At 40.0% G+C, this 26,012-nt stretch overlaps 1 protein-coding gene across 1 annotated transcript in view; it reads right to left on the bottom strand.

The window, feature by feature from the left end:
• Window positions 1-26,012, bottom strand: part of GABRA2 (gamma-aminobutyric acid type A receptor subunit alpha2) — a 309,547-nt gene that overhangs the window by 126,070 nt on the left and 157,465 nt on the right. The window contains exon 5 of the mRNA XM_073608489.1: window positions 12,455-12,675. Within this exon, the coding sequence (XP_073464590.1) occupies window positions 12,455-12,675 (221 nt within the window). The remainder of the gene's footprint in view (window positions 1-12,454; window positions 12,676-26,012) is intronic.

Here is a 26,012-nt window from a genome sequence, read left to right as displayed (position 1 = left end):
TTTTTCTCCAATGTGCATCATACGTACTCACATATAGATTTATTTCTAGTAGACAAATTCATGTTGCAAAAGATTATTAAGTCTGATATACATGTAATATCCTGGTCTGATCATGCTCCTACTTCCATCAGTGTGGGGGATCATGGCACCGAAACAAGGGCAAACAGATGGCGAAATGATATATTTACCCTTTCACAACCTGAAAACTAATTAGAGAAGCTTTAGAGGAGTTCTTCTAACTCAATGCCCCGTTGGTCAATGATCCCTTCACGCTCTGGAACAAGCACAAGGTGTATATCAGAGGTCTGCTCATACAATTGAGCACTAAGCTTAGGAGGCAGAGGACAAAACGGCTCAACAACTTGTTAGCTAAAATCCAAAAACTCAAACTCCTCAACAAACAAAATACCACACAAAAAAACTAGAGACTCACTATTCTACACTAGGCAGGAACTACAAACACATCTGATTTCTCAGCAAGAGAACCGCATTTGCAAATTGAAAGCTCATACCTACCGTTGTGGCAACAAAGAAATTGCTGGTGAATCAGCTGATAGACAAAATAGTCAAACAAAAAATCCAACACATGACAAATCCCAAAACAGGAAAAATAGTGACAAACCCCAAAGAAATAGCAGATACCTTTAGCGATTATTATGAATCGTTATATAATCTCAAAGATGTTCCAGATACCCACCAATCATCAGACGACATGATAAAAGATTTCCTTACATCAGTAAACCTACCCACACTATCTCAAACAGAGCTCTCCTCACTTAATCTACCATTCACGGTACCTAAAATAGAAAAACTGATCAGAAGTATGCCACACAATAAGTCACCTGGTCCCGACGGATATTCATCCGAATATTACCAGCAGTTATAAAATGAGTTGTCACCATACCTAAAACTGGTCTTTGATGCCACAATGTCTAAAGCCTCCTTTCTACCAGAAATGTTGACAGCAACCATAATTACTCTACCCAAACCAGGTAAAGAACCTTCTGCACCACAAAATTTCAGACCTATTTCTTTGTTGAATGTTGATGTTATATGCCAAACTGATTGCTAACAGACTGTCGAATTTATTACCGAAATTTATCAACCAGGATCAGGTGGGATTTGTGTCTGTCACCAAGCAAATGATGCAAACAGGAGAATGATAAATCTCATACATTTAGCTGAAAAATCTAAAAGGTTTTCCCTGCTTTTTACCTTCGACGCAGAGAAGGCCTTTGATAGAGTGCACTGGGGATATCTGACTAGGGTCCTGGAGAAATTTGGTCTGATAGGCCCGATTCAAAAGGCTATACTAGCACTGTACTCTTCTCCCTCTGCATACATGTACACGGAGGGAACGTTCTCCAGGAACTTCCAAATAACTAATGGGACCAGACAGGGATGCGCCCTGTCCCCATTGATTTTTTCCTTGGTCATGGAGCCCCTGGCGGAAAAGATTAGAACTCACCCCTTACTCCAGGGTATCCATTCCCAGGACAAACAACACAGAATTTCCCTTTTTGCAGATGATTTCATATTGACATTATCTGACCCATATGTCTCACTCACCGCAGCCCATGATACTCATATCTCATTCAGCAAGGTAGCTTACTATAAGGTCATCGCTTCTAAATCAAGTATCTTAGGTATAGCAATTGATAAAGCCACTAAATCAGCCCTTCAAAGGGATCTACCATACCCGTGGTCCCCAAACTCTATAACTTACCTTGGAATTCAGTTAACTTCCCCTATTTCCAACCTATATAAGGCCAATTATACCCCACTATTCTCTGAATTCCAACAGGAAATTACCAGGATCCAGAAGCATTACATCTCCTGGAACGGCTGCCTAGCGGCATATTAGATGTTACTATTACCAAAAATTACATACTACTTCAGGGCACTTCCAATTCCCCTACCATCGTCATTTTTTATAACCATGCAGAAACAATTATCCAAATTTGTGTGTGCGGGCAGTAGAGCGAGATTCCCCCCAATAATGCAGAGGAAGCACAAAGCAGTGGGTGGAATAGGTCTCCCAGTCTTGAAAGAATACTATATGGCGGCGATATTGGACCAGCTCAGAGGCTGGTTTGATCAAACTATTACCAAACCATGGTGCCAACTAGAACATGCATGGCTGTCCCCTAATTCACCACTGTACCTTCTCATTGCACACAACATGCCACACATAAATATCCCAATAGACCACCCCACCATACAAGCATCAATGAACTCATGGACATACCTAAAAGAAGTAACACATCCAACGTTACCTTCTACCAACATCCCCATCCCACTAGACACCCTCCACTGGTTAATCCCAAATATAACCCTGACTCACTGGCTGAGAAAGGATATCCATTACTTAAGAGATCTTATGAAGAATGACAAACTGATGTAATTTTCAGTCATTCAAACTAAGTACTGCATTCCTTCCTCAGAGTTCTTGACACACTTACAGATATCCTCACTGCATCAGCAACTAAACACAAACTATACCCCAATCCCCACACAGATTTGGAAACACCTAAACTCCACTAACCCAAAAGTGAAAAGGAATTTCCCTGATATACGACATGCTCAACTCCAAGTCAGTTTTCATCAAATCCAACCCACTAATCAAGTGGGAAAAAGATCTAGGTAAGGTTTTCTCAAAATAACAATGGCTTTCAGCGATTAAATGCAACCACCAGTTCTCATGGTGCTTGAATTATGATGAACTAGCACAAAAATTTAATGCAAGATGGCACTATACCCTATACATAGTCGCATATTTTCATACGATAACTCGAATCTTTGCTGGAGGAGTTGCGGTCAGGTAGAGACGCTGACCCATATGATGTGGGCATGTCCCCACCTCCGCAGCTTCTGGTCAGATACTTTCAAGATGATTGCGAAAGCCACCGGGGTCTTTGTACACCCTTCTATTGAAAAAGCAATACTGAGTATTAACATGTCGGAATACCCAATATCGGTAAGATCCATAGCAATGCACATACTATTTTCAGCCAGATCTCTAATGATGAGCAAATGGAAAACCAACGATAGCTTGAGAGAACTTATTACGAAAGTCAATACTGTGGCAGAATACTAAAAAAATATTGGCTTACAGGGATGGTTCTAATGCCAGATATGTTTCCAACTGGTCTATATGGAATTCCTTAAATTGTCCCCGGTAGTTGTCCTGTACTCCGTTATGTCTTTCTTTCCTTACCCTCCTCCTCCTTCTTTTCCCCCACTCATTATACTGTTGAAACGCAAAAATCAATATAATGTTGTTATATACTGAAGTTTTCAGAACTTATGTTTTCAATCTGTTCATATATCCCAAGTTATTAATGCTACCTATGTGCTCTAACACACAATTAACCGTTTACCATTCAATGTTCAAGAATAGAGTGAGTTCATGGATGTTTTCTTGTAATCCGACTACAATCTGTACGTGCCTCATTTGACTATGTCAATATTTCTGTTATCTGTTTATTGCTGTGATTCAAAAAAATTATTTGAATTAAAACATCCTGGAGAACTAACTGCAGATCTTCTGTGGATGTTCAGTAGACTGCCTCAGATCATTCTGTCTCTTGGGGCTCTTTGCAGGCCAATCAACCACTTTAGGATTACTTGTTCTTCTCTACACTGAAGATAGTTCTTAGTGACATTGGCTGTATGTTTGGAATCGTTGTCCTGCTGCAGAATAAATTTGGGGCCAATCACATGCCTCCCTGATGGAATGGCATGTAGGTACTAATCTGAGTGCTGCTGTACAGAAGATCAAAAGAGGCCCAAATAAAGGTTAATTCAGGTATTTCAATTAAATGAAATAAAAAAAAAAAAAACATTTAACCAGTTCAGGCCTTTGGATGTACTACATTTGTACTATGTACTACATTTGTACTATGTACTACATAGAGAGTGACGGGTTAAATACAAGCAGTAGCAGCCATCAACTTGTGTTTGTTTTTCTCAGCTGACTCCCAGCTGTAAGGTTAAAGTGATCTAGTGGCTGTATAGACACTGATCACTTTCACAGTGTGGGTGGTGTGGTCCCCCCCCCCCCCCGCCACCACGTAGCTCCCGGGCTCCCCTGCTTACTGGGAGTCTGTGACCACAACAGAAGGCTCCAGAATGGTGCCTGGGAGGAGACCAAAGAAAATTAATTCTTTGATCTCTTCTGTCTGTAATTTGACCAGAAGCAAAAAATGATTTTGTCATTTGCACTTTCAGAACGATCTTTTCCTGGCTGATATGGGACTAAAAGATCTCCAATGTTTTCATAAACAGTTCCTGTCACCTGTCCAATGCTATCACATATGTGTTTGTTAACCCTTTGTGATAGCAATAAATGTAAATAATAAATAAAGTAAAAGGTAATATATTAAAATGTATTAAAAAAGCAAACATTTAAATGTAACCCCTGCTGCCCTGCACACACCCAAATGCAAACAGGAGCGCATGGTGCACACATATATGTAAACTGGAATTGCACCACACATGTGAGGTATCACAGCAAACACTGGAGTGAGAGCAATAATTCTTGCACCAGAGCTCACAGTTACCTCTATCTAAACTGATGCGTTGTAAAGGTTTTTAAAGTCTCACCTATGGAGATTTTTGGGTACCATGGTTTTTCACTATATCAAGGGGGAATGCAATTTTAAGACTTGACATGTTTGGTATCTATTGACTCAAGGGAACTCCATCTTCTCTATTTTATGAAAAATTGGGTATTATATTGTGTGTGTGTGTGTGTGTGTGCGATGAAATCTATCTGAAAATGTGTGTTTAATAAACAATTGTAACAACTATCTTTCTTATTTTAAAGTTCCTCTGCTTTCAGCAAATATATAATGTTCTGGAGGGATTTAAGTAATTTTATAGCAAAAATTGAAGATTTTTACATGTGTGCAAAAAAATGAAAAAAATGCTTTAGTGCTGAAGTTCTCAATGTTTTTAAATATCTGTACATACGCATTAAATGTTTTTTTTTTTTTGCCTTGAGCTTAGGTTTAATAATAAAGAATATGTAATGTTTATGTACTGTACATATGTTTAGGTCCTTGTTTGCTCCTATGGTCTGTTGAGTTTAAGATGTAGAATCAAGCTGATAATACATCCTGTGCAGCTGTGTGCATTGCTAGACTGCAGACAGACCTTAAATATTTGAGAAGAGATGATCTGTTGAAGTTCCAATGTCAATATTCTGAGATTTGCAGTAAAAAAGCATGAAGCAGTATAGAGAGCTCAAGTGGAAAACAGAAAATCTTCTTTACACACCATGACACAGTGTTCCTTTCTACAACTTATCCTTCAAAGCTTCTTTAAACCATCACAGCCATATCTTTCATGTGATGCTATTCCAAGCAAAGCATTTTGGGGGCAACATTTATTGCAATTTAAATGACAGAATCCTACAAAGTGTCCCCTCACTCGAGAGTGAACTCAGCTATATAAGCTTCCACTTTGAAAATGCATTTTTTGATCTTTACAGTCTTAGGTGTAACATATAAACGCACTTGCTTATCACATACTTCAAAGGGCTTTTCTATCTATATGGACTTTTTTTTAAAAACCTTGTATTAAGAAATATGTTGCACAAATGTCTTTTTGACATGAGATGAAATAAGCTTTTGAACATTTGCAAAATAGATTTTAAGATAAAATTCTACACGTTGTACATGTGCATCTCATAAAATTAGAATATCAAAAAAGTTAATTTATTTCAGTAATTCAATTAAAAAAGTGAAATGCATATTTTTTATATAGATGCGTTACACATGGATTGATATATTTTAAGCATTTCTTTATTTTAACGTTGATGATTATGGCTTACAGCTAGTGAAAAACCCAAAATTTTGTATCTCACAAAACTAGAATATTACTATTTTAGATATTAAGACCAATAAAAAAAATAATTTTTTTATACAGAAATGTTGGCTTACTGAAAAAGTATGTCCATGTGCAGTATAGTATGCACTCGATACTTGGTCAGGGCTCCTTTTGCATGAATCACTGCATCAATGTGGTGTGGCATGGAGGCGATCAGCCTGTAGTACTGCTGACGTGTTATAGAAGTCCAGGTTTCTTTGATAGTGGCTTTGAACTCATCTGCATTGTTGGGTCTGGTGTCTCTCATCTTCCTCTTGACAATTCCCCACAGATTCTCTGTGGGGTTTAGGTCAGGCGAGTTCGCTGGCCAATCAAGCACAGTGATATCATGATCATTAAACCAGGTATTGGTACTTTTGGCAGTGTGGGCAGGTGCCAAGTCCTGCTGGTCAGCAGAGGAAATCATGAAGTGCTCTAGAATTTCCTGGTAGAGGGCTGTGTTGACTTTGGACTTGGCCAAACATAGTGGACCAACACCAGCAGATGACATGGTTCCCCAAATCGTCACTGACTGTGGAAACTTCACACTGGACCCCATGCAACTTATATTCAGTGCCTCTCCACTCTTCCTCCAGACTCTGGGACCTTGATTTCCAAATGAAATGCAACATTGTCCACGTGATAAAGTGGGGAGCCATGCCATCTGCTGGTGTTGGTCCACTGTGTTTTTTCAAATCCCAAGTCAGCACAGCCCACTACCAAGAAATTCTAGAGCACTTCATGCTCCCTCTGCTGATCAGCTTTATGGAGATGCTGATTTCATTTTCCAGCAGCACTTGGCACCTGCCCACACTGCCAAAAGTACCAATGCCTGGTTTATCTGGTTTATTGATAATGGTATCACTGTGCTTGACTGGCCAGCAAACTCGTCTGACCTACACCCCATAGAGAATCTGTGGAGTATTGTCAAGAGGAAGATGATAGACACCAGACCAAACAATGCAGATGAGCTGAAGGCCACTATCAAAGCAGAATGGGCTTCCATAACACCTCAGCAGTGCCAGAGGCTGATTGCCTCCATGCCACGCCACATTGATGCAGTAATTCATGCCCTGACCAAGTAGTGAGTGCATACTATGCTGTACATGGACATACTTTTCAGTAAGCCACCATTTCTGTATTAAAAATCCTTTTTTTATTGGTCTTATGTAATATTCTAATTTTGTGAGATACTGAACTTCGGGTTTTACTAGCTGTAAGCCATAATTATCAAATAAATGCTTGAAACATATCACTCTGTGTGTAGCGCATCTACAGTATATACAATATATGAGTTTCACTTTTTGAATTGAATTACTGAAATAAATGAACTTTTTGATATTATAATTTTATGAGATGCACCTGTATATTTATAAACATCTGTAAAACTATAATACACACTATTTTATGTAAAAAACTAATAATAACATCATTTTAAAGCACCCACTCCTACAGAGGCTGAGATTTTAATATTTGATTTAATTTAGGGAACACTGTTCAATTTTTTTAGCCTTTTGATTTAAAGGAAGAGGCTTAACAGTTTTCTTATATGTTATTTAATATTTTTTAAACTAAGATTTTGCAAAAACATTTTGAATTTATAACATAGTCGTGCCATACATAGCATTTCAGCATTACTATTCACCGAGGTCCAAAAGGGTTACAAGAAGGGGAAAAGCATCCAAATTCACACAAAGATGTTTAGAAATCTATAAAGCCTCTCAACATTCACAATGTTATTTTAGAACTGTAAGAGAATGTAGAGGGCCTACTACCTACTGCTTCCAGCCAGGAAGACCAGTTCTGTTAAATTTTGCATGAGCAACTATGAGTTAGTATGTATGTTTCAGAAGTGATATACACCTATCAACTTCACATACCTATTGCTCAATGGGAGGGAGGGCATGAAAAATTTTATAGCTTTTCTGCATGCAAATATGCCAAATATATGTATTAACGCCCTCTGCCTGGCCCATTGTAAGATGGCGGCCAGGCAGGAGCCCTGTTATTCTGGGAGGATACTCCGGCATGATCTGTCACTCACTGTGTCTGCTGGTATCATGTGATCACTGTGGCTAATCACATCAGATCACATGACAATTGTACACAATGAAAGGCTTTGATTCATGCCTTCCATTGTGTACTATTGTGATGAGCTCTGTGATTGGTCACAATGATCACATGGTACAAGACAGGACCAATCACAGACCATCTGTACCATGTGATTAGCTGTTGCCAATCACAGCTAATCACAACAGTAAACACTGAATGAATATTTTTCATTCAGAAAAATTATTGTTTGTAAAAAATCCTGATCACTTTCCCACAATAGTACAGTGTTACCATGGTAACACTGTATTGCTCTGGCCACCATATGTAAAAAAAATGATAAAAAACATAAAACCATAATAAAAAAATTGTTTTTTTTTAAAGTGAAAAAAATTATTAAAACTTAAAACTTGTAAAAAAAGTGAAAAAATTGTGGGAAAAAATTAAATTTCTTCAATTTCCAAAAAATTGTGACGAAAAATCACTAGTCACTAATCACAAAAAACTTGCCATGTCTCGTACTAAATACCTTGGACTGTGTAGTTTCCAAAAGGGGTCATTTGGGGGATATTTGTACTGTCCTGGAATTTTCGGGCTTCAAGAGATATGCTGTCAGTACATCAGGATTGATTAATTTTCAGATATACTATATTTACCATAGTTTGATGCTATGATATTCCTACAGACTAAATAATATAGGCTGATTTGGGTTATTTTTACCAAAGAAATTTAGCAATATACATATTTGGCCTTAATTTATGAAGAAAGATTATTTATTTGCAAAATGTTACAACAGAAACAAAGAAAAACTATTTTTTTTCAAAATTTTCAGTCTTTTGTTTGTTTATTTAGCAAAAAAAAGCCAGTAGTTTTTAGAAAGCTCTGTTTGTGTGAAAAAATGATAAAAATTTCATATGGGTACAGTGTTGCATCATTCAAAGTGTGACAATGCTGAATGCTGAAAATTAGCCTCAGTAGGAAGGGGATGAAAGTGTCCCGTATTGAAGTGGTTAATCATAAAATCACATAGTCCATACAGTGGGCAATTAGATAAAGAGTATCAAAGGTTCCACCTCACTAGAGATGGGCACCTTTGGAGCCACACCCTTGTGGTGGATAATATTCTGCTTTATTCCCAATCCCTGGCAGACCATCAGGCTCTTGTCAAAGTAGCCTTGGCTAGGCTTCAAGAACATTGGAAAAATGTATTTTTATTGCTACCAATGTCCCATTTCTGTGGTAAAATATCTCAGACACTGGCTTATCCACAGCTCCCATCAGGTTTCTGGCCATTTTCCAGCGGCCTCTGTCTATAAATCTTTATTCCAATCACTGCTTCCATGGGTTTGTGAATTTTTATATAAAGTGTATCCAAGGCTTCTTCACTCTGATAGTGCTCAGGGTGACCCTGTGACCTTACCAAGAAAAGTGCAAAAAGGTGCTAATCCTAAATTGTGGCCACAGGAAGCTAGGCCTTAGAAACCCTAAATAAAGGCTTGTACATCAGCCCCTCTCTTGTGACATCCTACCTTGCCATTCCTATTGGAGTTAAAACTTTCTGAGATTTGGACAGGAGCTGTTTTGTCACAATGTACTTCCAACAGTAAATTGGATCCTTGTGTGTCTTTTCTCACAAATTCTCTTCTACCTGTCACCCCCAATCTAATTGTGCACACTTATCAGTCCACAGAAGGCTTCCTCCACCGTTTCTTCTCTGACTGAAACACTGAATGGTATGAAAGTATTTTTAACGTGAGTATTGGACAGTACAGCAACTCAATAGGCAAAGCTGCGCAGGACTGGAACGCTTTCTGCGAACTCGGCAAGGCAAAACGGTGCACACTGCAGACACCAGACAGCATCAGACAGAGAAAGCAGCTGGAAGGGAGACTGGCAATGGGGCCTCTATAGAGGAAGACTACTGAAGCAGGATAGCATCCATCCCAACTCTGTTCCTCCTCCACTGGAACCTGTCCCTAGGCTAAGCAATCTGCCCCTAACCAGCTCGTATCTATCCCTCACTTACCCACTACGCAAAATGCGTGCCAACCCAAGGGGGGCAGTGCTATATATCAGCACCGCCCATTTCAAAGGTGACCAAGAGGTCAGTCAGGACCACTGCTTTCCTGATGACAACTACAAATCCTTGGAGACAACTAAGTTCTTTGTGACCTTTGCCTTCCCTGTGTTGTGGCTGCTGTACAGTGCCACCCATTTAGGAAGGCCAAACTATGTCTGCCTATGCTTACTCAAGCTCTGGGTTTTCAACCTTCTTCTGTGTTTATGGCCTCCACCCCAGGTTCTGATTCTTTTCTGCTTACATCTACAATTTCCAAGAGGTCAACAAGCCCTTGGACAATTTTTCTGACATTTGGAATCAGTGCATAACAACTTTGAGCATCCCTCTGCTTCTCAAAAAGCCTCTGCTGATAACCGACATTTGACCACTCCCACCTTCAAAGCTGGTGATCTGTTGGGGCTATCCAACCACAATATTTTCCTCAAAATCCATTCTCAGAAACTAGCACCAAGCTTGGACCTTTCAGATCCATCAAACAAATTAAACCTGTTTGTTTCCATCTTTGCTTCCTCCCTCTATGAAGATACCCAGCTCCTTCCATGTTTTCTTGCTGAAACCAGTCAACCTGGACACCATTGACTCCTCTACATCTTCATTTGTAGTTAGGAGAGTTCAAGGTAGAGGCCATCTTAGATTCCCAGAATATTAGAGATTACTACAATACCTCATCTACTTGAGGGTTTCAACGCTGAGGAACGCTATTGGGTGCTGGCATCCTCTGATCATGCTGATTTTCTAGTAAAAAGGTCCCATTGCCTTCATCAGAATAAGCCTGTTCCTTTGGGCCTGGAGGCTCCTTTTCAGAGATGGTAATGTTAGGAGTGCCAGACATGCTGAAACTGCTGCTTCTTCTTCCATCTCTTTGAGTGCAGCTCCTATGCTTCCTGTAGTTGCTGTTCAGCCACTCTCAACTCCTGGCTGTACTATCACTGTACTGCTGGTAATGCTCCTTACCCCAATGGATGATGGAGGCATTTTCCTTGGGTCATGTCCCCATTGATGGCAGTGCTGCAACCCTTTATTTTATTGTGTTTAGTCTTGCCTTGGCTCTGGATTGCCTTAGGTACTAATTCTTGTCTGAATAACAGGTATTCTATTGATTTCCACCTGCACTGATCCTTTGCCTGGATAACAGATTACATTACTGATTGCTGCCCTCCTTGAGCTTTGCCAGGATAAGAAATTATGCTACTGATTGACATCTGCCCTGGCCCTTGCCTGAATAAAAGTTTACAATGCTGCTAGCCCCATGCCCGGTACTTTTACAACACTGAAAAAGTCTATTTTTCTAGTTTTAAAATATCAAGTTTTACTGTAAATAAATAGTACACTTTTTGTTCTATAATTTGTCCTGTTTATATTGATGTCAAAATGGTGTTTCTATTGCATGGTGAAGGTATTTAAAAAGGCCTTTTTCTTTTGAATTATGTGCATTATGTACAATTAAAAAAGACACTAAAACATTAACCATTAAAAAAAGCAGCAAAATAATAGCTAAGAGAAGAAGCAGAAGAATGAGATAATTAGGACTGATTAGGGTTAACTAAGGTTAAAAACGAATTTTTTTCTCCCTGCAGGGTTGTTTAATGGACATACTGCGCAGCTCAACTCCTCTTTTGATCTTTTACGATAGAAACAAAGTAATTACAATGTAACAAAATAACATTGCTACATAAAAAGTGAGAGCCAGGGCTCGGTCAGAAGGTCAGAACCTTTCAGTGCCAGACAATCAGCTAGGGCTGGGGCATTCTCTGCCCTGTAGCTGTACAAAAAGGGGTGAAAATGCTCCTGGCATCATTGCCCTAACATGACCACATGTATTGGGCCAATATCAATGATGTCTCAAGCATCACTACCCCTTTGTGCACAGGCAGCTACAGGTTGAGGAATGCCCTGACCCCAGCTGATTGGGCTGGTATTGACAGCTTCCTTCCAGGTTCTGCTGAACATGGGTTTAGAACATACACAAACTCATCCCTATAAATCAGAATTCTTATTGAACCTGTTCTGCTAATGTTAATTTACACAGGAGCAGTTGCAGCTGTTTTCTTTGTATGCCATCTGTTACCCATTGAGAAGATTTACTTTATCTCCTGTCCTGTAGCCAAAACAAGTGAGAGGAAACCCCTGCAAATAAGGGAATCCCTCCCCCCCCTCATTCCCAAGTCACCAGAACTAGTATCCCTATTGGAAGATTTCCACTGATACTTTACTCTCACATTTGGGATTTTCTGTTACTTTTACTTGCAATTATAATGGCAAACAGGGCAAAAAGAAAAAATGAATGACCCTAATGAGGACACAGACAGCAATAAAAGCCTGACTGGGGTTCTAATCCTTCTTCACTCTGTCCAAAACCCTTAGCTACACTTTAAGCCACTAAAAAGCAAAACATCTTATAAATACATGCTACCAGTGAACACCCAGGACTTTAGAGAACAAAAAATGAAATACCTCATTGTATAAAGCAGCGTTCCATCATCTTGAATTCTTAAAAGCTTATTAGGCATCGTCATATTGTGGGCTATAGATTTCTTCCCGTTATGAAAGAAAGTATCTGGAGTCCAAATTTTATTAGCCATCAGATTGTTTAATCGAAGAATGCGCATTGGCCCCGTGAACCTCAATCTCTCATCTTCCCAGTTTTGACGAAAGAACACATCTATTGTGTACTCCTAAAATGAAAGCAAACATTGAAAGCATTTAAAGCTAGCCACTCTTAACTGCCTTCCTGCGATTTTCTTCACATTGTGATGAATATAGAATAAATAAAAATAATATGAGGGTTTACAGTATACTTGCTGTGCCTTTCATTATCAATAAATGAAAAGATAAATCCATTTAAGGGCTCCATGCACACTAGCGTTTCTTTTAAAGCTAAAAAAAATGCTGGGAAGAAACGCTGGATAAAAAACGCTGGTAATAGTTTTTTGTAGTAACGTTTTAGTAGCATTCTAGGAGCATTTAGGATCAATAGCATTTTATTAACATGTTTGCAATTCCTTAAAAAAAAAAAAAAAAAAAAGGAAAAAAGCTCAAAAAACGCTATTAGTAGCATTCAGCAGCGTTTAGGAACATTTAGCAGTGTTTAGGAGCATTTCTGCTGGAAAAACGATCCAAGAAACTCTACAAAAACATGTTTTCTGCTCCTAGACGCTGAAGTTAAAAAAAAATGCTACTAGCCTAAAGTAGTGTGCATGGACACATAGGATAACACTATTTAGCTTCTAGGAGCTTAAAAAAAACGCTAGTGTGCAAAAACGCTAGTGTGCATGGAGCTAAAAGTAAAATAACAGTTTTGAACTAAAGCAGAAATTCTACAGTTAAAGTAAACCTGTCTCAAACTTGGTCAATTCAAATGAAGCATATGTTGAAAATATGGATTTGCAGATAGTTGGTGTAAACCTGCACCAGGCTATGGAAATTGAATTATTTTCATACTTTAACAAGCATCAAATGTTATTTAAAATAAGCCCTGAGGCTCCATTCACACTAGCGCGTTTTTTTGATGCATTTTGCATTTTGCAGAAATGCACGGGAATTTTTTAACATGGGTTCCTATGGAACATGTTCACATCAATGCCTTTTTGTTTCTCTGCATTTTTGGAAAGGGTCAGGGACTTTTTTTCATGCAAAATGCAGCGTTTTGCATGTAATAGAATTCAATGGACAAGCATCAAAAATGCAAGTGCACCGTTTTTGCAGCATTTTTGGTGCGTTTTTGATGCGTTTTTTTTTTTTTTTTAATTTTTTTTAAGACTGTAAAAAAAAAACTGTAAAAAAAAAAACGCAAAACGCAAATCGCGGCAAAATCGCGGCAAAATCGCTGCTCAAAAACGTGGCAAGCATGAAAAAAAAACCTCCAAAAACGCCCAAAAGCAACATGCATAGGTGTGAATCGAGCCTGACTGGCCTCTGTAGCTGCAGGCACCGTGAATCATTATCCCCAAATTTTCCCAACAGAGGAACTAAGGCTCCATTCACACTAGCGCGTTTTTTGATGCATTTTGCATTTTGCAGAAATGCACGGGAATTTTTTAACATGGGTTCCTATGGAACATGTTCACATCAATGCCTTTTTGTTTCTCTGCATTTTTGGAAAGGGTCAGGGACTTTTTTTCATGCAAAATGCAGCGTTTTGCATGTAATAGAATTCAATGGACAAGCATCAAAAACGCAAGTGCACCGTTTTTGCAGCATTTTTGATGCGTTTTTGATGTGTTTTTGCCGTTTTTTTTAATTTTTTTTAAGACTGTAAAAAAAAAACTGTAAAAAAAAAAAAAAAAACGCAAAACGCAAATCGCGGCAAAATCGCGGCAAAAACGCTGCAAAAATGCTGCTCAAAAACGTGGCAAGCATGAAAAAAAACCCTCCAAAAATGCTCAAAAGCAACATGCATAGGTGTGAATCGAGCCTTATGCTGGCCATACATTATACGAAAAATCGGCCGAAAAATCGTTCGTATGGACACTTCGTTCGTTTTTCGGCAAGTTAGTGGGTACAAATCGATAATCGTTTGTGACGTTTTTGTGGAAAAAAAACGAACGGCATGTTTGGAAAATTTCTGCCGAACGTACGATAAATTGCAAGGTTAATGTGTTTCCCGTCCGAACTGCTTGCACTAGGTATATGTAAAAAAACGAACACAAAATTATTTATTCATGTCCACTGAACAGATTATCGGACATTATATGATGGCACGATCGTTTGCGGTCACGGTCGAACGTTCGTTTTTCGAAAATGGGTTCGGCCGTTTTTCTGTATAGTGTATGGCCAGCATTAGGCTCGATTCACACCTATGCATGTTGCTTTTGAGCGTTTTTGGAGGTTTTTTTTTCATGCTTGGCACGTTTTTGAGCCGCGTTTTTGCCGCGTTTTTGCCGCGATTTGCGTTTTTTTTTTTTTTTCATTTTTTTTCAGTCTTAAAAAAAATTACAAAAAAAAAAAAAAAAAAAAAACGGCAAAAACGCACCAAAAACGCATCAAAAACGCTGCAAAAACGGTGCACTTGCGTTTTTGATGCTTGTCCATTGAAAACCATTACATGCAAAACGCTGCTTTTTGCATGAAAAAAAGTCCCCGACCCTTTCCAAAAACGCAGAGATACAAAAAAGCATTGATGTGAACATGTTCCATAGGAACCCATGTTAAAAAATTCCCGTGCATTTCTGCAAAATGCAAAATGCATCAAAAAACGCGCTAGTGTGAATGGAGCCTAAAGCTGGGTTCTAGTCAGTTTCTCAGCAGCTTTAGAAGTGTCTCGATAGAACTCCAGTGCTCTAATATAGACTCAAGGCAGGTGTGCACTGTGCTTACATTAAAAGGTTGGAAGGTTGCTGAGTTTACTACTGGGAAAGAGACTAGGGTGAGAAAGAGCTCTTGAGAAATTAACTAGAACCAACTTCAGTAGTTCTGACAAAGTAGAACTAAAGGCACATTTTTTCATTTTGGATAAAGCAAGGGAGGGTAGTAACCTCTGTCAGATTTATTTTCACCATCTGTGTCTCATTGTGGAGATTACCCTTCACTTCATGTCCCATAGCCAAACAGGAAGTGACTGGAAATCCCTACAAATTAAAGGAATTCCTTGGGGACCTCCAGGTCACCACAACTTTGTCCCTTTTGGAACATTTCCCCTCTATTACTTTTCTGGGGACAACCCAAAATTTTGGGATTTCTTTTACTTTCACTTTCAATGGTAATGGTAATGGTAAACAGGAGATATAGAGAGGGCAAATCACCCAAACGGGGACACAGACAGTGATAAAAACAGACAGGGGTTCTAATCCCTCTCAACTTCATACAAAACTAAAAAAAAGTTTTGTCTTTAGTTATATTTTAACTTTAAGGATGCATTGCTTCACATTTCTTACAGCTGCAGATGTCAGCGAGGACTTGTTTTCACTGCTTATTTAGAATATATAAATATTTTAAGTCAATAGTCTGACCAGTTCACTTTAAATACACTTTTCCTATAACGTACTGTCATGGTTACACTTGGCCTCCATCTCACCTACTGAGTCTCCATAGCTGACAGTAAAGTTGCCCATTACTATGGTAACCAATAGCAGGCTTTAGAGCAGAAAGATACACGGGCCAAGTTTAACCTCTACAGAAAAAATGCAGATTCTTATATCTTTGAATCTGCAGTAACATTTGATTTTTATTAAAGTTAACTTATGCTTTTGCATTTTGTGTACCTGTGAATTATACAGGTTTATGCCAGGTTTATTTTAATATTTTTTTAGCAAATTGACACCAATACAAGAGCAGTATCTGCACAAGCATCTGCACAAATAATTGGTGTATGTGTTATTCAACAGAGACCAGTGATTTCTCAAAATCACGTTTATGGGGATTGTTTAAAGCTTAGTAATGGCACATAAACAATGCGGAAACACTGAATTTACAAATAATATTTCCAAATGAAGAAAAACTGAAAGAAATGTCAAAGGTAGATTGTGTTGCAACAGTGGAAATATAAACATCCACAGTGATCTCTTCCTTCAAGATTTTTGTCAATTAATGATTGAAAAGGCATATATAGGTGGGCTTTGTCCCCAATCGCAAAGCCCAAAATAACACCATTAAAACCCTATCACTAATATATTATGCTTCCACTCATTACCCCCACGTAATGATTGTTATCTACAGACACTGAAAAAGCACTTGATTGCTTAGATTAGGGATTTTTTTACAGGTCACACTTTAGCAACTTGGTATCCCTGGACCACCTCCTGGAGATTATGACCCTTTATGACTGTTCCTCAGCTCAGATTCGCTTGAATGGCCTTCTCTCAGATCCCATCTAAATCCTAAATGGGACATGCCAAGGGTGTTTCCTCTCACCCCTATTATATCCTGACCATAGAGCATAGTGCTTCCAATGGTATTCTTTTCCAAACTAAAAAATGACACTCCTGCAATATATATATGGACCAGTACACCAGCCTGGCTGCCTTACAATATTTTTTACAAATTCAGACAAGTATGAAACAAAGTGAAAGAGAGAAATTGGGGGTCATTTACTATAGCGCTATGGCGCTAATTCGCGCAAATTAATTTGCGGCAATTTAGCACGAATTAGTGCTAATAGCGCTAATTCGCGCTAAAATGGTATTCACTATAGCGCTGGTGAGAAAATTCTCCCAAAATCGAATTTACTATAGCTCCCTGAATCTAAATAGTGCCCAAACCTTTACTCTGCTAAAACCTAGAGAATTTTTTTTTTTTTTTTTCTTTTCTCTTCCACAATATATAACAAGGAATGGAGGGGACTAAAGACACCAATTAGAATAAGGGGGGAAGTATTTATAATTTTATTTTTTTAACACTTTATAAACATAAGCACGATAAACACGGTGGGGTGGGTACCATTTTATTTTTTTAATTTTTTTTTTTTTTTTTTCCCTCGCATATGTAAATGTCGGCCGCTGGGACAGGGGGGAAAACGGTGGTAGGTGATGTAGGATGTAATGTGTAGTATGTTTCTATTGTTTGAACAAAGGGGTATAGAATGTTGTATAAATGGTGTATATATAAATGAAATAAACAATAAAAATTTTTGATTACTAAAAAAAAAATAAAACCTAGAGAATTGCACATGGAAATAATGTTTAGAACATGATATAATTGTCTAAATGGTACTGAAATATGCGGTATATTATTTAAAGATTATCTGCTTTTAAACTGTGTGAAAAAGTGATTTCTACACTGAAATATCTTTAAAAGTCTGAAAAGTGAAAAATTCCCCGTTTTGGACAACTAGGTGCCAACACAACTGAGCATGCTCAGACCTGAAAATAACTCTCATTTTATCTCCAGTGTCTTTTTTACCTGGAGCTATAGTAAATACCAAAATGAGAGCTAATTAGAGAACATTTTTTGGAAGTTAAAATCTGCTCTAATTTAGTCCAAATGAAGTTTCAGTCACTGATTCTAATGGAACAATTCTAACTTTCACAAAAAAACCTTTTAATGTTGAGATGAAATGTATCTTTCTGTGAAATTAATTTTCCTTTGCAACATTGTTGCTTCCACTTAAAATATTTTGATTTTAAGAATGCTACAATGTGGAATGTTTTGATAAAATATATTTTTCTCTGTCACTTTCACTTGTTACTCTTCATCTCACAACAATCTTTAACCTAAACTCACACAGGTGTCTTTACAATCCACAAACAATACCATTGCTGATGCAAATTTAAAATGAATCACTTTTTTTGTGCTTTTTATTATTTCCAAATATTCATAAATTGAGCCCAAAAAATGTGATATGTGTACCAACATCAGAAATCAAAATGTAATTCCCAAACATTTGAGGGTAATATTCTACTCTCACCCACAAAAAAACACCAAATATCACAGAATAAATCAAGAAGAATAACTCTTGAGTAATGTAATCCCATCACATGTATGTCCATAGAAATGCAGTATTTATGTGTTTTTATGTGTATTTATGTGTAGTTATGTGTGGGAGGGTCTCACACATGGCAGCTCCGTGGCTTAGAGGTTAGAACTTCTGCTTAGCATCCCTGAGGGTCTGGGTTCAAATCCCCACCATGTTACTTAATGTAAAGAAGTTGTCTCATCTCCCAGGTCCTATAATTATGTCTATGTGTAGGAGGGTTCCACCACCATTTTAAGTCTTTTCCAGATACACTATTTAGTCAAAAGTATTGGGACACCTGCCTTTACACACACATGAACTTTAAGCAGCCCAGTCTTAGTCCGTAGGGTTAAAATTTGATTTGGTCCACCCTTTGCAGCTAGAACAGCTTCTGGGAAGGCTGTCCACAAGGTTTAGTGTGCCTATGGGAATGTTTGATCATTCTTCCAGAAGTGCATTTGTGAGGCCAGGCACTGATGTTGGATTAGAAGGCCTGGCTTGCAGTCTCTACTCTAATTCAGCCAAAGGGTGTTCTATCGGGTTGAGGCCAGGACTCTGTGCAGGCCAGTCAAGTTTCCCCACCCCAAACTTGCTCATCCATGTCTTTATGGACCTTGCTTTGTGCACTAGTGTGCAAACATGTTGGAACAGGAAGGGGCTTTACCCAAACTGTTCACACAAAGTTGGGAGCATGAAATTGTCCAAAATGTCTTGGTATGCTGATGCCTTAAGAGTTCACTTAACTGGAACTAAGAGGCCAAGCCCAACCCCTGAAAAACAACTCCACATCATAATTACCCCTCCACCAAATCATTTGGACCAGTGCACAAAGCAAGGTCCATAAAGACATGGATGAGTGATTTTGGGGTGGAGGAACTTGACTGGCCTGCACAGAGTCCTGACCTCAACACAACAGAACACTTTGGGGATGAATTAGAGAGGAGATTGTAGGTCAGGCCTTCTCGTCCAACATCAGTGCCTGACCTCACAAATGCACTTGGAAGAATGGTCAAACATTCCCATAGACACACTCCTAAACCTTGTGGACAAGAAGAGTTGAAGATGTTATAGCTGCAAAGGGTGGGCCAAATGAGTTTTGAACCCAATACTAATACTGGGATGCCATTACAGTTCATGTGCTTTTAAAGGCAGGCATCCCAATACTTAGGCCAATATATTGTATATTGCTTGTGACACTGAGCATGGCTATGGACTTAGGGATGGTTCACACCACAGAGATGCAGAGAACATTTGTGGGGATGCCTGGTGGGTAAGTGGGTAGCAGTTCTGTCTAGCAGCACCCAGGATGTTGGTTCAATTCCCCAACATGCTAATCCTTGTGTTGAAGTTTATATGTTATCCCTGTGTGGGTTTCTCACCACAATCCAAAGACATGCTGGCATTTTATTTGTCTCCTGTCGAAATAGGTTCTAATGTAAGAACGTTAATTTTGGACTTTATATTGGAAGCTCATTGCAGCCAGGGACTGATGTTAATGTTTATTAGCACTAATCATGCTCAGGGACTTGGACAATTCAAATTTTAGGGTTTACACTGCACAGGTACATATGCTTAGAAAACTGTTGCTTTGTTTATGTGGATGCAAATGGACTTTGATCTTTGTCCTGTAGTTGGAGATTTGATGCACATAGCCAAGGGCTAACAGAGTTGCGAACACTATTATGTGTTCCTGCCCATCAGGTGCAATCACTTTAGACATACATGAAGAGACAGATTGAAAGATACTGGTGGGCGTGTACTTCTATTGGGTGTGTCAGTGTGCTAACAATACAACCTCTCTTATATAAAGGCCTGCAGTAGGGGGCTCATTTGGCCTGAGAAGGTCAGGTTTTTTGCTGTGATTTGTGGGGGAGAAGGAATGCTATTGAGAGATTTGATGAAATTCTTGTGCATTTTTTCAATCAAAAGTGGGTTTATGTGGCCATGCTGTCAATGTTGTGTGTGTATTGTTCCTGTCTGATCATGCAAACAGCGTTTGGAAGCATCTGCTGACCTACTTTTTTTTTTTTTTTTTTTTTTTTTTTTTTTTTTTTATCTCGTTTAATCGTGTACACCGAAATGCAGCTTCCAGCAGAACATGGTCACCAATGTATGTATGTGTGGATTGTGGGCTGGTGGTGGGTGTTTTGAATAAGTCTTTTGTAATATTATGTGGGAATGCTTTATAAGAATGACTGTTAAGTATGTTTCTATAATCTTGCAGATAACAATGTGATGTGTTGCCCATTATACACAGAAATTAAAGCTGTGTCCACTCTAAGGTTTTGTCTAATTTTAGATTGTAAGCTCCTATGAGCAGGGCCCTTAAAATCCCATTGCTAAATGTAGCACCATATATCCTGTCCAAAATTTTTTGAAGCTAGTAAATGTAATTTTTTGTTTTTCTGCTGGTAAAATAAAAGTACATTATTGAGCCTTGTGTTTTGTTTTTTTTGTTTTTTTTCTTCTACTTTCTTCTCTTTAGTTTGTGGGTGGTGGTTTTGGGAAAGTGCAATATCTCTTTATTTTATTTCAATATGTATTTGTGCACCAAAAACTAATCTCTTTGCCCTGGTTCACATTGATGCTACTTTGAAATCGCACTACTTCACTTGAAGTAGCACGATTTCAAAGTAGCAAGGTCAGCGTGATTTTAGGTGCTACTTGATAGACATCCGTGTGGCTTCATACACAAATGTCTATTGAAGTCGCACCAGAAATCAGCAAAAGTAGTGCAGGAACTACTTTAGCAAATTGGTGCGGTGCCACAAAAAAAATGTTGCATCGATTGGAACAGTGCCATTGCTGCCAATAGTCATGCGATTTGATCTCTCAAATTGCATGATAAATTGCTCCAATGTAAACTTAGGCTTCTGCACACCTGCAAGTAAATGATAAAGGTAGAATCTTTATATATAACGGCTGTGGAGAATTGCAGGTAATGAATTCAGCTGGTGGATAGGCAGTGTTTGTGTCAGCTTTAGTTCACATTGGTGCGATTTGACATGTCAAAGCGGTGACAATTGCACTGTTTTAATTGGTGTGACTTTGGGGTGCAATTTGTATTGATATCACTGCAGAAACCTGCACAGATGTCTCTGAAATTGCCCCTGCAGTCAGGACTGACATGCGGGAATGAAAGTGTGATTTCAGCTGAACGATTTCCTCCTGCTGCTAACCCAGGGACACCATTTCTTATCGAACGCCTTTTAAATATCATAAGTAGAAATACAAATTTGCATCTCTGAAAATAAACAAAAATAATAAAATTCTAATAGTGGTTGCGATCAAATATTTGCAGCAGTGATTAAAAGAGTGTAGTTTCGCCTTCTGACACAGAAATAAGTCATTGTAATCACCTAGAAGTCCCTGTGCTGGTCAAGATCTCCATCTAGGTGGACATGGCGAGGTCCCTCTTTAGCAAAGAGGAGGTGCGGCTCATTTTCCGGATAAGGGTATGATATGTACTTGTGCTTAATCAATGTGGGGGTGGATTTGGTAGTTAGATTTGGTGTGGGTGGGGTTCATTGATTTGTTTGGCATCCCCACACATTTGCTTCTGGCCCATGTGCACACATCACTTCCTGCATTTGTTCTGCTGATGTAAATGCAAGTATAAATGAGAGCTCCTTTCTATTAAAATATATATGACTTGTTTCACAGTTGGGCGACTTTGGAGTTCCGAGTTGCTTGACAAGTTGTACCCCCATGATTCTTAATGAGAACTAGGGATGGGCCGAACATCCCCCCTGTTCGGTTCGCAGCAGAACATGCGAACAAACAAATACATTTGTGCGAACACCATTAAAACCGCTTCCCGCCCGCCGTACGCCAAATGATGTCCTCGGCTTTGAGCGGGGATATCTGAGTGATGCCTGTAGCTACAGACATCATCCAGATATCGTCTTTTAGAGCCTGCGAATCTGCCCACCATAAGAATGATCATAGTGGCTGTTCCACTGCTTGATCATTCTAACAGGAGGCGAGAGGGGACGTCCCCCCCCCTCCCGCCACGCTCCGGTGCTTGTACCGACTTACCGCTACGATCGGTGAGTCGGTCACAGGATCCGCCAGCCCTGGATGTTTAGCATAGAGATTTCTGGTGGACCAGATGGTCGCCGGAATCTCTATGATCGTTTGGAGGCCGGGCGTGATGTTATGACGTCACGCTCGGCCTCTGTATTAAAAAAAAACGGCGCCGCTTCGGCTGGGAAGCAGAGATCGTTTTTTTTTTTTTTTTTTTTTTCAGGCTTCTAAGCCTAGAGGTGAGATGTGGGGTCTTATTTACCCCACATCTCACTGTAAAGAGCACCTGTCATGCTTATTCCTATTACAAGGGATGTTTACATTCCGTTTAATAGAAACAAAAGTGATCAAAAAAATTTTTTTTGGAAAAAAAGTGTCAAGCTAAAATAAAAAAAGTAAAATTAACAATAAAAAAAAAAAACTTTTAAAGTGCCCTTGTCCCTGTGAGCTCACATGCAGAAGCGAACGCATACATACGTCCCGCCCACATATGAAAATGTTGTTCAAACCACACATGTGAGGTGTCGCCGCGAACGTTAGAGCGAGAGCAATAATTTTGGTCCTGGACCTCCTCTGTAACTCAAAACATGTAACCAGTAAAAATTTTTAAAGTGTCGCCTAAGGGGATTTTCAAATAGCGAAGTTTGGCGCCATTCCACGAGCGTGTGCAATTTTGAAGCGTGACATGTTGGGTATCTATTTACTTGGCGTAACTTCATCTTTCTCATTATGCAAAAACATTGGGCTAACTTTCTTGTTTTTTTTTTAAAGCACAAAACTGTTTTTTTCCCCAAAAAAACGCATTCGAACAATTGCTGCGCAAATACCGTGCTAGATAAAAAGTTGCAATGACCGCCATTGTATTCTCTAGGGTCTCTGCTAAATTTGGGGGTTCTATGTAATTTTCTAGCCAAAAAATTATGATTTTTACATGTAAGAGAGAAATGTCAGAATTGGCCTGGTAGGCAAGTGGTTAAAGCCTATGGGACACGAACATGAATAATCAAAAGTGCTAATTTTAAAGGCTTATATGCATGGTATTGTCATAAAAAGTGTTTAGGGACCTGGGTCCTGCCCCAGAGGACATGTATCAATGCAAAAAAGTTTTAAAAATGGCTGTTTTTTCGGGAGCAGTGATTTTAATAATGCTTAAAGTGAAACAATAAAAGTGTAATGTTCCTTTAAATTTCGTACCTGGGGGGTGTCTATAGTATGCCTGTAAAGGGGCGCATGTTTAGTACAGTCTGACAGCAAAATGACATTTCAAAGGAAAAAAGTAATTTAAAACTACTCTCGGCTATACTGAATCGCCGGTGTCTTGCTGAGAAAGTTCCCTCGGCGGATAAGGTCCCCCCTGTACTGTGCAAGTGCTGCGCTTGCGCAGTACCAACGACTAGCAGCCGCCGAAAATAGCCAAAGATGAAAATCTTCAATCATCTGTACACGGCGCCTGCGCCCTGGGTCCAGGCTGAAGCCCCACCATCTAAGTGGACCTAGAGGGGGAATAAAAAAGTGTCGAGCAAAGCGAGGCCGTGCCCGAAGCGTGGCGAGCGAAGCAAGCCGCGGGGGACCTTCTTACAGGCGCCGTGTACAGCTGATTTCTTCTCTATTTTGCTTCGGCTATTTCCACCGGCTCCTACTGCGCAGGCGCTGAGCCTGCGCAGTAGAGGGGGGTCCTTATCCGCCGAGAGGAACTTTCTCGGCAGAACACCAGCTCGACAATACACATAAAAGTTCATTGATAAAAACGGCATGGGAATTCCCCACAAGGGAACCCCGAATCAAAATTTAAAAAAAAATGACATGGGGGTCCCCCTAAATTATTATGGATATTAAGGGGAACCCCGGCCAAAATTAAAAAAAAAAATTGGCTTGGGGCCCCCCTCAAAATCGATACCAGACCCTTCAGGTTTGGTATGGATTTTAAGGGGAACCCCGCGCCAAATTTTTTTAAAAAAATGGCGTGGGGTACCCCCAAAAATCCATACCAGACCCTTATCCGAGCACGCAACCTGGCAGGCCGCAGGAAAAGAGGGGGGACGAGAGAGCGCCCCCCCCTCCTGAACCGTACCAGGCCACATGCCCTCAACATTGGGAGGGTGCTTTGGGGGTAGCCCCCCAAAGCACCTTGTCCCCATGTTGATGAGGACAAGGGCCTCATCCCCACAACCCTGGCCCGGTGGTTGTGGGGGTCTGCGGGTAGGGGGCTTATCGGAATCTGGAAGCCCCCTTTAACAAGGGGGCCCCCAGATCCCGGCCCTCCCCCCTGTGTGAAATGGTAAGGGGATACAAAAGTACCCCTACCATTTCACCAAAAAAATGTCAAAAATGTTAAAAATGACAAGAGACAGTTTTTGACAATTCCTTTATTTAAATGCTTCTTCTATTTTCTATCTTCTTTCTTCTATCTTCCTTCGGTTTCTTCCTCCATCTTCTTGTTCTTCTGGTTCTTCTTGTTCTTCATCCAGTCTTCTTGTCCGGCATCTTCCTCAGCGGCGCCGTCTTCACTTCATCTTCTTTCCTCGGGCCGCTCCGCATCCACGATTGGATGGGAGGCTCCCGCTGTGTGACGCTTCTCCTCTTCTGACAGTTCTTAAATAACAGAGGGCGGGTGACCCCGCCCCCCTCTGACGCACGGGGACTTCCCTGTGGCATTCCCCGTGATGTCAGAGGGGGGCGGGGTCACCCGCCCTGCGTCAGAGGGGGGCGGGGTCACCCGCCCTCTGTTATTTAAGAACTGTCAGAAGAGGAGAAGCGTCACACAGCGGGAGCCTCCCATCCAATCGTGGATGCAGAGCGGCCCGAGGAAAGAAGATGAAGTGAAGACGGCGCAGCTGAGGAAGATGCCGGACGAGAAGACCGGATGAAGAACTAGAAGAACAAGAAGAACCAGAAGAACAAGAACCAGAAGAAGAAGAAGATGGAGGAAGAAACCGAAGGAAGATAGATGAAAGAAGATAGAAAATAGAAGAAAGAAGAAGCATTTAAATAAAAGAATTGTCAAAAACTGTCTCTTGTCATTTTTAACATTTTTGACATTTTTTTGGTGAATTGGTAGGGGTACTTTTGTATCCCCTTACCATTTCACACAGGGGGGAGGGCCGGGATCTGGGGGTCCCCTTGTTAAAGGGGGCTTCCAGATTCCGATAAGCCCCCTGCCCGCAGACCCCCACAACCACCGGGCCAGGGTTGTGGGGATGAGGCCCTTGTCCTCATCAACATGGGGACAAGGTGCTTTGGGGGGCTACCCCCAAAGCACCCTCCCAATGTTGAGGGCATGTGGCCTGGTACGGTTCAGGAGGGGGGGGCGCTCTCTCGTCCCCCCCCTCTTTTCCTGCGGCCTGCCAGGTTGCGTGCTCGGATAAGGGTCTGGTATGGATTTTTGGGGGTACCCCACGCCATTTTTTTTTTAAATTTTGGCGCGGGGTTCCCCTTAAAATCCATACCAGACCTGAAGGGTCTGGTATAGAATTTGAGGGGGACCCCACGCCAATTTTTTTTTTTAATTTTGGCCGGGGTTCCCCTTAATATCCATACCAGACCTGAAGGGCCTGGTATGGAATTTAGGGGGACCCCCACGTCATTTTTTTTTAAATT

Source organism: Aquarana catesbeiana, linkage group LG01 (genome assembly GCF_042186555.1).
Source record: "Aquarana catesbeiana isolate 2022-GZ linkage group LG01, ASM4218655v1, whole genome shotgun sequence".
Classification (NCBI taxonomy): Eukaryota; Metazoa; Chordata; class Amphibia; order Anura; family Ranidae; genus Aquarana; species Aquarana catesbeiana.
Note: the sequence above shows the minus strand (reverse complement) of the source record. Positions and strands in the feature narration are given on the sequence as shown.